This window comes from Haliotis rufescens, unplaced genomic scaffold (genome assembly GCF_023055435.1).
Source record: "Haliotis rufescens isolate VD_foot unplaced genomic scaffold, xgHalRufe1.0.p SCAF_1, whole genome shotgun sequence".
In the NCBI taxonomy this organism is placed as follows: Eukaryota; Metazoa; Mollusca; class Gastropoda; order Lepetellida; family Haliotidae; genus Haliotis; species Haliotis rufescens.
This window is the reverse complement of record NW_025963779.1, coordinates 22,498,338-22,513,581: the sequence shown is the minus strand read 5'-3', so window position 1 is coordinate 22,513,581 and position 15,244 is coordinate 22,498,338. Positions and strand designations below refer to the sequence as shown.

The 15,244-nt window shown below is 36.4% G+C and overlaps 2 protein-coding genes across 4 annotated transcripts in view; one reads left to right on the top strand and one right to left on the bottom strand.

Moving 5' to 3' along the window:
- LOC124131710 (coiled-coil domain-containing protein 73-like) overlaps positions 1 to 15,244 on the top strand; it is a 156,654-nt gene that overhangs the window by 48,882 nt on the left and 92,528 nt on the right. The window lies entirely within an intron of this gene.
- Positions 1,071 to 9,011, bottom strand: LOC124131577. 2 transcript variants are annotated; one of them, XM_046494927.2, is made up of 5 exons: positions 8,631 to 9,011; positions 7,748 to 7,904; positions 5,504 to 5,729; positions 4,041 to 4,509; positions 1,071 to 3,314 (listed from the first exon to the last, which is right to left on the bottom strand). In XM_046494927.2, the coding sequence occupies exons 2-5, from the start codon at positions 7,880 to 7,882 to the stop codon at positions 2,807 to 2,809; spliced, it is 1,338 nt and encodes a 445-aa protein (XP_046350883.2). In that variant the 5' UTR covers positions 7,883 to 7,904; positions 8,631 to 9,011; the 3' UTR covers positions 1,071 to 2,806. The 2 variants fall into 2 exon arrangements, with proteins under 2 accessions (XP_046350883.2, XP_046350886.2); XM_046494930.2 differs by having other exon boundaries at positions 5,534 to 5,729; positions 8,631 to 9,010.

Genomic DNA, 15,244 nt, shown 5'->3' with positions numbered 1-15,244 from the left:
TACACATCAACAATAATAGACAAATATGGCTACCAAAACAATAAAAGCTTTCATAAAACATTTTCAATGAATTTTATTACATTTTCTGCCGATGGTTGCTTGTCTAATATTTGTACAGTATTCATTGTAAACCGTCAAGTTTAGTTACTGTACAAAATTGATGTAATAATTTAATAAGTCCATGTATGACCTGTAGGTTGATCCTAAATTTGACAGTATGTTGAACATACATTTTCTTGCATTCTAGTTCACTGTGAATTGTTTTAACAGTGAAGATTCAGAAATGGAAACACAGACCTATTCCATCCATAGTGGATGGAAGGATCAGAGGAAAGTGTCTCATATCTGTTCATGTTTATAATCACAATTCTTCAAAATATTAATGGAAAAGAGTAAAGTAGGTTGTGGTTCCTGCAAAAGCAAAATTAAAAATTTCTTTTAACTTTGGCTTTTCTTTTTGGTATGGGAGACAGGATTCTGTCATGATACAAACTTGATAAAGGGATATATAACATTATGTGTCTATGAAATGGAGGATGACATTGTCCTGCTTCTGCAAAACTGCGATCAACTTGTATCTGTCTTGTTATATCTGTTACAAGGGCACTACCACCATCAGTTGCAACTCTGAAACCCATGTCCAACTGTGACAGACTATCATGATACAGAAACATGTCTGTTGGGCAAAGAAATTTCATGAATACTATTTGTATATATTGAATCATCAAGTGATTGACCAACCTAGCCACTGAGCTAGACCACTTGATCCCGTCACATCATACAACCAGCATAACACTATCCCCACTGTTTCCAAGTCAGTTGCCTCCTGCAGCTTAACTAAGCAATGGAGTGATGGAGACACATTCTAGCCTGGGTCTTCACCGGGGATGTATACAATGTACTTTGTTTTACTGTAATTATCCCAAACTATATTCAAGTTGAGATACATGTCATGGTGTTTAGATTAGCTTATTTTGAAAATATATAGTACGAAAATAGGCAGTCTGTGCCAAAAGCTTTTGAATCTACTAGCCTGAACTTGGCTTTTCTAAGCATTTTCTAAGCGTAGTCTAACTGTTACGTTTCTTTGTGAGGAAATTAAGGCGATGACCTGGTGTTACCTGCAGGTTAGTATTGAAAGGAGACAACACTGATAATGAAGCCCATGACTAGTAGCAGACTGTCATATCCTTGTCACAGTGTTGCATCATGGGATGAGAAGTGATACTATCCCATGCTGCATTTGGTGGACTGTATACTCATGGTAATAGGAAAAGTGTCAAATAGCAAAACAAAACATTTTGACTATGATTCATGGAATATTAAACATGAATTCAGAATAATGATGTACAGTAAACTACGGTTAAAATGAATTCAAAGGGACCTCTAATTTTAGTTCATTATAACCGTAGTTCGTTATAAGTATATATATATATACAGCACATTTACAGCAGATGGCTTGAACCAAAATAGTAGTTTGTTATATCCGTCTGTTCGTTATCAGCGTGTTCGTTATAAACATATTTTACTGTTTAACAGTTGGTTAGAAATATGATGTTTTTACAAGTAAATGATGATTTGTCGGATGTGGGCAAACAAACCATGGCTTCCTATTTAACATGCATAAACTAATGGAGATGAATGAAAATATTTGTTACATACCTTTACACTATCAATTCTGCAAGACTTTTCATTTACATATACATTTTCTCACTAAAAATAATTCTTTCTCACCAAAAGTAATACTTGTTCAAATTGATGCAAATTATTTTGTACCCTTTCCAAGATAATCTGCATATATTTGTTACTTCAAAGTTTTTTCCACCAGAGAATGTTGACTGCAATCAAGCAAAGCATGTTTATCACACACTATTTTGAATGTACAATACAGATCTCTGAGGAAATGAAGCAATGTTGAGTGCAAATTAACATGTACATGCTGAAGGTTACATCTACTTGTCTCCTCTCGTTATGGCATCAGTGAGTCATAAAGGCCAAACTTGGCTCAATATATATATCCACATTTGGAATATACAGGTATCACTGGAAACCAACATGAAAATCACTGGTAACCAACACAGCCTCGGAAATGTGTTTTCTTTAAGACTATTCCAGAAGACTTGTATAAACCTTATTTCACTAGTACTGTCAGTTATATTCTGTTCCACTTTGTTTCAAAATTAAGGCATTGAGAACTGGTTCAAATTATAGCCCACAAATGCTACTTGTCATTGAGGACTACCTTCACTGGATGTTTACTTGTCCTCAGATCAGCACCAGTTACTAGGCTAGCAGACCAAAGTCAGTGAAGACTACTATCAATGGATTTTTACTTGTCCTGAGGCAGCACAATTTAGTAGTCTCAGGCTGGCGGACCAGCATAGATTTCTAAGCATGCCAACACATACAGACATCACTAGTACAGGGTTCACTGACCTGGGCCCATTTGAACATTTTAAATAGTCCAGAGGTACACCCACACTTGCCCATACAGCACAATGTTAAAATGACCCATTTTATTTGAGAATGTGGGACTTTTTTCAAATGTAAAAAGCACAAGGCCCCACCCTGGAATTATCCCTGCTAGTAGGTAACTCCACACATGACCAGTATGCTATGTATTAATGTGCCACTGCAATCTTGAGAAAAGACAAAATATGCATCAATTCAATGCTGAAATTTTAAGATACGTTTTGAAACAACTTATAAAACAAATGGTATCTGACAGACACTTGTATATTAATCTCTATAAACAAGACTGTGAAGTATTGATGATTATCCCTGAAAGCCTATTAATCTATGATTGTCAACTATAGCATTGTGAAAGTATCTGGTAGTTTCTGCTTGGAATGGGCTTCCTTTTTGTTGAGGGTGTTGAAGGTTCAAACTTTATTGTATCAAAGTTTGCACTTTTTACTTTCATACTGCTGCTCTGGTTACTGTGGACTCGTCGTGACCGCGCTGCAGATTTGGGTGGGGATGACCGTGTGTGTCGCGGGCGTCGAGGTGCCACTGGGCTGATGTCACGGGAACTGTCCTCATCTTTGTCACTGTCATCAATGATAGTGACATAGTGGTCAGGAATGCGATCAGATTTCGGCCGGGTTTTTTTCTGGCTCACCTCATGTTTCTTTTTTACAAATGCTTTCTGTGGGCGGACAAACATTGCATTGTGTTTGTCATAGAGTCTGTCAACATCTGACTCAAGCTGAGCAATATGCTTGACCAGATAATCTTTCTCTAGCTGAAGACGTTGGTTGCGCCGTTTCTCCTCTGACAGCTTGTAGTTGAGATCTCTCTCACTTATGGTTGACCTGACAAAATGAGAAAAGAGAAAATGTTAGCACTGTAATTTCTAAGGTCTATGTTATAGAACCAAATTTACTTTAATTACATTAACAGCAAAACAAATGCTGAGGCAGTTTTTCACTTTATCAGGTGTCATGAATTGGATTTAACGTTTGTTCAAGATAATTGCACATATATGTAGCGACGTGCATATAATGTGTGTCGGTGGTTGCAGGTACTGTCTTGACTTATGCTGCTTTTTATTGTGATAGCTCACTGAGATACCATGCCACAGTTTAACATGGATACCCCAGTCGGACACAATGTATTAACCCCGAGCTGACCGGTCCCCGGCAGGCAGGCAGGGAAGCAACAAGTATCGTCTTTGAACGTCTTTGGGTAACTAGGGTATTGAACCACCAACCTTACGCTCTCTGGGCAGATGCTCTATCCACTAGACCCTATATTGTTTCAAATAATACAGAATACAAGTGAGACATAAGTCATATTTCCAGGAAGTCATCTATGTTAAAATAGCAAGGGACTCTCAATCATGCAACTGCGGTGTGTTTAGACATGAGTATTCCAAATGACCTATGCCTGTCATAAGAGGCAAAGACTCGGTGACTGGGTAGATTGCATGATCATAATATCAATCACTGTTTTGTCTGGTCCAGCGCCAATTTATTTTCAGGCTGCCATCATTTTGCTGAGAGTGGCATTAAACAACATACAAACGTATAGATACTGACCTTTCCACCAGTTGTGGGAGAGTCATACTCATACGGTCCACATCTTCAAACTTCTCCAGACACTGCATCATCACCCGATCTAGGCAGTTCATCCTGTCCAGAATCTCCTTCACCTGCTCCTTGATTACTCGGAAACTCACATCCACCTCAAAGTCAAAGTCTGTGCCATACATGTGTATAGCCATGTCCTCATACAGCTCCTGAATATCCATAGCATTCGTGTCTGTTTGGACTTCTTTGGAGGACTGGAATACCGGGGTTGGGATTCGTACAGCATCATCTGACATCAACCGCTTATTTTGTTGCCGAGTGCGTTCCCTCTGGATTTCCTCAGCCAGCCACTTTTCTGTCTCCTTCTGCTCTGTCTCAGTGAGGTGGAAGAGGTTGCGTTTGATAAAGATGGTCACCTTCTTCTTGATGTCATCATCCAGCTGTTTTCGACTGGTGGATCCATACCCGGTGATTGGCTCTGTTGTAGGAAGGGAACTTTTTTGAGAAGATGTATATTGAGATCAAATGTTTAGACGATTTGTCATTATTTGTTTAGTTACAGAAAAATAAGACTTGTTTTATGTTGATTTAATTCCAAGATTACTATCTTTGTTTTCATTTTTAAACATTTAAATATGAAATAATGGTTCACCAGAAAAATAAATGATCTTTTTTCTTTCTCATTTCTAGAATTCTGAAAAGTATCAAAATCATCTCTTTGGTTGGATTTAGTTAAACTTCTGAAATGGACAAGGAACATACAAACCAGAAGCCACCACCAAAATAAGCAACAGTGCATGCTAAGCAAAATGAAGCAAAACTAGTTCAATAATTGTCTTGTGCCCAAACATTCTTACATCACAAACTGGGATAAACTATTAAAAACAATTCCCTTTTGATGAGAAATTGTTTTTAATACTCATATTTGTGTAACATGTTTTAAGCATTGCTTAGAAAATAATGTAGTCATTTAAAAATGAAAGATATGAAATATAAAATAACTTACTGTTCTCTGCAAGCTTTTAATTACACAAAAGTTACTTGATGCTGTCAGTATGTAATAAGTGAAACAGTTTCATATGAATTTGTCGGGGATTTTGCATTTTGATGATAAAAATAACAAATTTCTTATATTATTTTAATGATGATTTGTTATATGTAATGATGCTGAAAATTAGTTAGAAATGGAGTGACATTTTGTGGACTAGAATTTTATACAGAAAATAAATTGTATCAAATTGACATCTGACTATTTGAGGAAACAAGTTAGTGTGTGTGAACATCATATCTCTCCAGCCCAACATTCAGTTGACATCAGTATGAAAAAGCCTCCCACATGCATTTAAGATAATCATGACAATCTGAACTTTATGAATTACTTATGTCTTAATTCACAAAGAGAGATGAATCATTTCAAATATTTCACATGTGCCTACAAGGAGCAGAGAAGGGTTGGGTGCAGCGTTAGTAACCTTTTTGAGAGGGCACTCCAAATATTGCACCTGAAGCTGTGATGGATGATGTAATCTTGAGTTTAGCTTCTCTGTTCTTCTCCTCGATGTAGCTAGTCTTCATCTTCTCTGCCAGCCAGGGGTTGGTTATGGACAGGATCTCCAGCAGGGTGGTGAAGGCCTTGTAGCCTCTCTTGGGCAGCAGCTCCAGCAGGCGGTGGGCCTTGCTCACGTAACTCAGCTCATTCTGAAACACCAGGCATACATGACTTGCCTGTGGGCCTTGATCACATCAGTCAGCTCATTCTGAAATACCAGGAATATATTACATGCCTGTGGGCCTTGATCACATCAGTCAGCTCATTCTGAAATACCAGGAATATATTACATGCCTGTGGGCCTTGATCACATAAGCCAGCTCATTCTAAAAACACAAGGAACATATGACATGCCCATGTACCTTGATCACATAAGTCAGCTTATACCGAAACACCAGAAATACATGATATCCCCATGTACCTAGATCAGATGGGTAAACTTATTCTGAAACACCAGGAACACATGATATGCCCATGTACCTTGATCACATAAGTCAGCTCATTTTGAAACACAAGGAATACATGATATCCCCGTATGCATTGATCACATAAGTCAGCTCATTTTGAAACACAAGGAATACATGATATCCCTGTGTGCATTGATCAATTGAACATATTAGTCAGCTCATTTTCAAACACAAGGAATACATGATACCCCCGTGTGCATTGATCACATAAGTCAGCTCATTTTGAAACACCAGGAATACATGATATCCCCGTGTGCATTGATCACATAAGTCAGCTCATTTTGAAACACAAGGAATACATGATATCCCCGTGTGCATTGATCACATAAGTCAGCTCATTTTGAAACACAAGGAATACATGATATGCCCATGTGCCTTGATCACGTGAGTGACAGCTTATTCTGCTGAAACACCAGGAATACATTATATCCCAATGTGCCTTGATCACATAAGTCAGCTTATTCTGAAACACCAGGAATACATTATATCCCAATGTGCCTTGATCATGTGAGTCAGCTCATTTTGAAACACAAGGAATACATTATATCCCAATGTGCCTTGATCACATAAGTCAGCTCATTCTGGAACACAAGGAATACATAACTTCCTGTGGGCCTTGCATTCTGAAGTATCAGTACGATTCACTAACTTGATGTTGACAATAAAAGTATACTCACGCAACCATTACACTTTCTTTTAAGCTATAGCTTAAGGGAATGTATTTGCAAAGGTGTTATAAGGGAATGTATTTGGAAAGGTGTTATAAGGGAATGTATTTGGAAAGGTGTTATGAGGGAATGTATTTGCAAAGGTGTTATAAGGGAATGTATTTGGAAAGGTGTTATAAGGGAATGTATTTGCAAAGGTGTTATAAGGGAATGTATTTGCAAAGGTGTTATAAGGGAATGTATTTGCAAAGGTGTTATAAGGGAATGTATTTGGAAAGGTGTTATAAGGGAATGTATTTGGAAAGGTGTTAGGAGGGAATGTATTTGGAAAGGTGTTATAAGGGAATGTATTTGGAAAGGTGTTATAAGGGAATGTATTTGGAAAGGTGTTATAAGGGAATGTATTTGGAAAGGTGTTATAAGGGAATGTATTTGGAAAGGTGTTATAAGGGGAATATTTTCCACACAGGTTCAGTTCTGTTTATATCCATATACCGGTGCGCAAAACATACTCGTTGGCAAAAGTAATTATCAACATTTGAATGTATTGATAACTGAAAATTGATAATACTTGTGTTGCTATAAGATGACATGTTACTTTCATGATTCTGGTTACTGATCTGTAGTGTTGGGAATTAGTTGTATAATCATGATTGATGATTGGATTGTCTCAATCGATTGAGCATCAAGATTTAATGATTAATGTCATTTTGCTTTTTAAAAATGTAATTTTCAATAGAACTAGATCACATCTGACAAAAACAAACATATATATTTACTTCTGGACTTTATTTTTAAATATAGACACTGGCCACACTCTTTCTCATGTTTTGCTTCAAGTATTAACTACTAATAATAACCTTCTCAGGATAACAAAACTATCTCAGGACTTGACGGATGCAAAATTGTTTGTCTTTGATTATTGCAAATTGCTTTTGAATGGTTTGTAATTTGGACCTTCCAGTAAATCTTCCATAATTTCAATCAATTTGACCGTCACTACTGAACTGATCAGAAGATGACTGTACTGACCTGAACTACAGCGGACATCTCCTTGTCCAGTACATTGCTCTCACAGAACGCACACAGAAAACTCTCAGTGACAACTATTTCATTAGCAAGACGATGTCGGTACTGGCCAAGAACCCTCTTCTCAGATTCCTCCATCTTGGTGGGGACTTGTGTCACTCTGTGGATAAATTTGAACTTTTTCAGACTTTAGGCAACATCCTGCTTTGTCATAAACGTGATGTGATAAAGATTTTTGTTAGTATATTTTACATGTACAGTGAAGATATCAACAAGGATCAGTGAATTGGAAGCGCTAATCCTTCAAGTTTGAAATCAATATGTTGATTGGTTTTGTTAAGATATCTCATGTAAAGACTAAGACATTTCGTAATCAGAAATCTATATCAGTGACCTGTAAAAGGTTAATCTTATCGTTTTTCTAAGTGGTTCCGAGTCAATACTTCTCAAAGTTTGTCAAATAGCAGTAATTGATTTGCCAAGAAACAACTTGTTTGGAACAATTGTAAATAGTTTAAAATAAACTTTATAGAAAATACTTGGTCAAACACAGTATCTAGAAATTCAATTTTCTTCCTGTATATTTATACAGCAGAAAAATATATTATTAGTTCATTACTGGAAACTTGATACATTCACACACATTCATTGGAGTGTTACAAACATTATTATTAAAACACTTAAACATTGTAAGAATGAACATTGGGTTTGTATCACTAAGACACAACCAGTACTTCAAAGTGATGTGTTGATGGTTATTTTTTCATTTTGTCCCAAGTTCATGTTTTTAGTCATCCATTGTTTTAGTTTTAACATATGAATAGATTAAAAAAGAATAAGATAAAAGAATTATTTTCTTTCACCCAAACATTCAAAGTTACCTCACCTCGTATATTCCCCTCGTCCTTCGTCCTTCAGTCTCTACATGGAAACACCCTGACTGAGGCCGTCGTCAGCAAGGGATCAGTGCTACATCGCTTCACTGACTGCCTTGTTTGAGTCCAAACCTTTGCCAAGCCAATCGACAACATGCAATAGAGATACCTGGATCATAACTCATATCTCGCCATGCTTACTGTATTACCCATGATACACACGGAATGCCTGGGAATCGTGGCCACGACACAGGGTTGTCGTATGGATTGGAAATTAAATCCCGTGCTGTCATTACAATGCAGGGGCTGAGGCTATTTGTAGATGTGTATAGATGTTTTGTCATTATCAATCACTGTAATCAGCTTGGACTGAGACATCAGGTGGCTAGGATTCAATACTGACAATTGTAGATCACTGCTGGAAAACTTTTAACACAGAGGATACACGGTAGAGGTACAGGAAATGGACCATGGTGTAATGTAACATGGGCATATTTTTCAAATGATATGATGCATGTGAATTTATTTATGAAGTAATACTTTAATTGATGTTATGTAAAAAAAATCTTTATCAGGACACTTTGATTTCAGTTATAAATAATAATTGATAGTTTAACTATCAGCTTTATCTTCATTCATGCAGAATTTATGGAAATTTTGGAGTAAAATTCACCTTCATTGTACCTGCATCACTAACACTCTGATGGGTAAGAAGTTAATCCTGCGCCATGACTGTGGAATTTATATATATGCATATAGTTATTATTTAGTTGTTTTTTACTAAAAGCCAAGGCAAGTCTAGTTTCCTTGATCCCACAGTCTATGAAAACAGCAGAAGAGGGAAGGTTCTTTTGAAAAAAATATTTTATAAAAGAAATTTTTTCATAATCTAAGTTAGCCTTGTAAGGAGTATAAGACTCTGATGTATGTGTCACCTTGGAAAACACACAGAAGCCATTAGCTGGATACTCAAAAATAAACATTTCAAGGTTAGAATATTTGCCTAATGCTGCTATTTACAATGTTTAGTCCATTGAAGAATATTTCCTGATTTCACTTATGTTTTATCAAAGTTTGCATTCATTATTTTCTGTGTTGATTACAGGTATTCTCATGTAGGTAGTTTACTGTAAATATCAAGGTATACTACCAGTCGCTTAGTTCAGTAATTACTCTTCAAGTTACGGGAGGTGGGACCAGAGGTCATGGGGTCATGAACAACAGTTCAGTAATTGCCAGTTGTCATGTGCAAGGCAAGGGTTTGACGATCAGAAGACTTTGCAATCTCTTTGAGGTGTTATCAGTGATCAATTTGTACTGCTCAACTGTTTCAAAGTTGATCTTTGCCTGTCCATTGTAAGTCTACAGCTTCAGTGTGTGACCAACAAATAGATCCATGATCACCTTTTTGTGGGGACCTTGTAGGCTTTGTCAGCTTTTTTATTGTGAGTGTCGCGTGACATTGCAACTGTTACCTGTTCTTTGAAATTTTTGTTGGCTTTTGATTGGAGCTGGTGAATAGCAGACAGACAAGGAGAAACCCAGTGAATATAGGAATGTTGAAGATTAGGTTACATATTATGCACAGCTTCAGTTCATCTCATGTGTTGAAGTGTAGTGATATCTTCACTTAATCTGTTGGCTAAAACCTGTCAATGTATTTCAAGTTCAGTTCCCATGACAGGAAGGATAGCCGTAAGCTTGACATTGATATATGACTAGTAAACAGAAATATTAAACAGGACTTCTCACAGCAAACAGAACTGGAAAACTGATCAGTTATATTAGTTATTTAATGAGTTAATTCAACATTTTAGCAGGTACTAAAAATATACAACTAGGAAGTTAAAGAACACCCAATTGTTTTATATGACTTTGGTAATTTATTTATATTACTGACCCATATAAAAAATGGGTGTTCTTTAACTTCTTTTGAGTAGTATATAACCATCTGATAAAATTTGTTAATAGATGAGAACCATCACTAAGTAATCAGATATCGTTACTGATTCATTACTTTACACTAATGCTTCCATAATATTTTGAAGTGTTTAAAGTTAATTAATGTACTTAATACAGTTCTTAAGTCACACTTTGTCAGCTTAATGAGAGAGGAAAGATAAAGTCATGGAAAGGTACCACTTTTATGAAACCCTTAAGCTTGGGTATCATGATGCTGGAACACATGCATAAGAATCTGGACAAATCTGAGATTCGAACCTACAAGAAAAACCATCCTGGGGCTGCCATAAGAGATGTGATGCTGTAAGTAAATTATGGCGTGTTAGGGCTACAGTTTAGGGGCGGTCGGGTAGCCTAGTGGTTAAAGCGTTAGCTCGTCACGCCGAAGACCCGGGTTCGATTCCCATCATGGGTACAATGTGTGAAGCCCATTATTCGTGTCCCCTGCCATGATATTCTCGAATATTGCTAAAAGCGGCGTAAAACCTCACTCACTCAGTTACTGAGTGAAAAGTTACTGCCTCCAGTGCAACATGCTTTGTCAGAGCTGCCTAATTGGTGTCTGGGTGTTGTGACTTGGCTGATTGTGTGGTTGCTCATGCTTCCAGTCTCTGGTCCAGGCTCCATTATTTACAGGCTCTCGTGATATAGCTGGAATATTGCTGCCTGTGGCATTAAACAAAATTCATTCACCCACTTGCTCCAAATGATGAACCAAAGCCACACAGATCAAGGAGCATGGTTATCCCAATTTGCTATTCATAGTTGCCTCCCTGGCTGGTGCAAGGCTCCACTGACCATGGGTTCATAACCCTGATTATGATCCTTGGTTTGAAAGCACTATAACTGTGCTAATGGTTTCCACCAAAGTGGTAAACGCCAAAGTCACGTGCCAAGTTAGACTTTTATTCAAAATCAAACAAAAACTAAAACATATCAACCAAACACATTACAGATCAACCAAATAATCTACAGAACAACCAAACACACTACAGATCAACCAAATAATCGACAGATCAACCAAACACACTACAGATCAACCAAATAATCTACAGATCCAACCAAACACAATACAGATCAACCAAATAATCTATAGATACAACCAAACACACTACAGATCAACCGAACACACTACAGATCAACCAAACACACAACTGATCAACCAAACACACTTCAGATCAAGCAAATAATCTACAGATCAACCAAACACACTACAGATCAAGCAAATAATCTACAGATCAACCAAACACCCTACAGATCATCCATATAATCTACAGATCAACCAAACGCACTACAGATCAACCAAATAATCTACAGATCAACCAAACACACTACAGATCAACCAAACACACTACAGATCAACCAAATAATCTACAGATCAACCAAACACACTACAGATCAACCAAATAATCAACAGATCAACCAAACACACTACAGATCAACCAAATAATCTATAGATCAACCAAACACACTACAGATCAACCAAATAATCTACAGATCAATCAAACACACAACAGATCAACCAAATAATCTACAGATCAACCAAATAATCTACAGATCAACCAAACACACTACAGATCAACCAAATAATCTACATATCCAACCAAACACACTACAGATCAACCAAATAATCTACAGATCAACCAAACACACAACAGATCAACCAAATAATCTACAGATCAACCAAACACACTACAGATCAACCAAATAATCTACAGATCCAACCAAACACACTACAGATCAACCAAATAATCTACAGATCCAACCAAACACATTACAGATCAACCAAAGAATCTACAGATCAACCAAACACTACAGATCAACCAAATAATCTACAGATCAACCAAACACACTACAGATCATCCATATAATCTACAGATCAAGCAAATAATCTACAGATCAACCAAACACATTACAGATCAACCAAATAATCTACAGATCCAACCAAACACAATACAGATCAACCAAACCCACTACAGATTAACCAAATAATCTACAGATCAACCAAATACATTACAGATCATCCAAATAATCTATAGATCCAACCAAACACACTACACATCAACCAAATAATCTACAGATCAACTAAACACACTACACATCAAACAAATAATCTACAGATCAACCAAACACACTACAGATCAACCAAACACACAACAGATCAACCAAATAATTTACAGATCAACCAAACACATTACAGATCAACCAAATAATCTACAGATCCAACCAAATAATCTACAGATCAACCAAACACACTACAGATCAACCAAATAATCTACAGATCAACCAAACACACTACAGATCAACCAAATAATCTACATATCCAACCAAACAGACTAGAATTCAACCAAATAATCTACAGATCCAACCAAACTCACTACAGATCAACCAAATAATCTACAGATCAGTCAAACACGTTACAGATTCATCAAACACGTTACAGATGAACCAAACACACTACAGATCAACGAAATAATCTACAGATCCAACCAAACACAGAACAGATCAACCAAATAATCTACAGATCAATAAAAAATCTACAGATCCAATCAAACACACTACAGATCAACCAAACACACTACAAATCAACCAAATAATCTATAGATGAACTAAATAATCTACAGATCCAACCAAACTGGCTACAGATCAATCAAATAATCTACAGATGAACCAAACACACAACAGACCAAGCAAATAATTTACAGATCAACCAAAATAACTAAAGATCAACCTTATAATCTATGGATCAACCAAACACACTACAGATCAAGGAAATAATCTACAGATCAACCAAACACACTACAGATCAACCAAATAATCTACAGATCCAACGAAACACACTACAGATCAAGCAAATAATCTACAGATCCAACCAAACACACTACAGATCAACTAAATAATCTACAGATCAAACCAAACTCACTACAGATCAATCATATAATCTACTGATCAGCTTAACACGTTACAGATCCATCAAACACACTACAGATCAACCAAACACACTACAGAACAACCAACTAATCTACAGATCAACTAAATAATCTACAGATCTAACCAAACTGACTACAGATCAACCAAATAATCTACTGATCAACCAAACACACTACAGATCAAACAAATAATCTACAGATCAACCAAACACATTACAGATCAACCAAATAATCTACAGATCCAACCAACACAATACAGATCAACCAAACCCACTACAGATTAACCAAATAATCTATAGATCAACCAAATACATTACAGATCATCCAAATAATCTATAGATCCAACCAAACACACTACGCATCAACCAAATAATCTACAGATCAACTAAACACACTACACATCAAACAAATAATCTACAGATCAACCAAACACACTACAGATCAACCAAACACACAACAGATCAACCAAATAATTTACAGATCAACCAAACACATTACAGATCAACCAAATAATCTACAGATCCAACCAAATAATCTACAGATCAACTAAACACACTACAGATCAACCAAACACACTACAGATCAACCAAATAATCTACATATCCAACCAAACACACTAGAATTCAACCAAATAATCTACAGATCCAACCAAACTCACTACAGATCAACCAAATAATCTACAGATCAGTCAAACACGTTACAGATTCATCAAACACGTTACAGATGAACCAAACACACTACAGATCAACGAAATAATCTACAGATCCAACCAAACACAGAACAGATCAACCAAATAATCTACAGATCAACAAAAAAATCTACAGATCCAATCAAACACACTACAGATCAACGAAACACACTACAAATCAACCAAATAATCGATAGATGAACTAAATAATCCACAGATCCAACCAAACTGGCTACAGATCAACCAAATAATCTACAGATGAACCAAACACACAACAGACCAAGCAAATAATCTACAGATCAACCAAAATAACTAAAGATCAACCTTATAATCTATAGATCAACCAAACACACTACAGATCAAGCAAATAATCTACAGATCAACCAAACACACTACAGATCAACCAAATAATCTACAGATCCAACCAAACACACTACAGATCAACGAAACACACTACAGATCAACCAAATAATCTACAGATCAACCAAACACACTACAGATCAACCAAATAATCTACAAATCCAACCAAACACACTAGAATTCAACTAAATAATCTACAGATCAAACTAAACTCACTCAAGATCAATCAAATAATCTTCAGATCCAACCAATCATCTACAGATCAACCAATCATCTACAGATCAACCAAACACACTACAGATCAACCAAATAATCTATAGATCAACCAAACACTACAGATCAACCAAATAATCTACAGATGAACCAAACAGACTACAGATCAACCAAATAATCTATAGATCAACCAAACACACTACAGATCAACCAAATAATCTATAGATCAACCAAACACACTACAGATCAACCAAATAATTTATAGATCAACCAAACACACTACAGATCAACCAAATAATCTACAGATCAACCAAACACACTACAGATGAACCAAATAATCTATAGATCAACCAAACACACTACAGATCAACCAAATAGTGTACAGATCCGACCACTACATTACAGTTCAACCAAGTAATCTAAAGATCCAACCAAACACACTACAGATCAACTAAATACTCTACAGATCCAA

What these genes read in the sequence shown, in the direction of transcription:
- LOC124131577 (XM_046494927.2), bottom strand. Translation starts at nt 7,882, where the DNA reads ATGGAGGAATCTGAGAAGAGGGTTCTTGGCCAGTACCGACATCGTCTT. An exon ending in AGATGTCCGCTGTAGTTCAG is followed by an intron (nt 5,730 to 7,747) that starts GTCAGTACAGTC and finishes CTGGTGTTTCAG; the next exon opens with AATGAGCTGAGTTACGTGAG. An exon ending in TGGAGTGCCCTCTCAAAAAG is followed by an intron (nt 4,510 to 5,503) that starts GTTACTAACGCT and finishes TTCCTACAACAG; the next exon opens with AGCCAATCACCGGGTATGGA.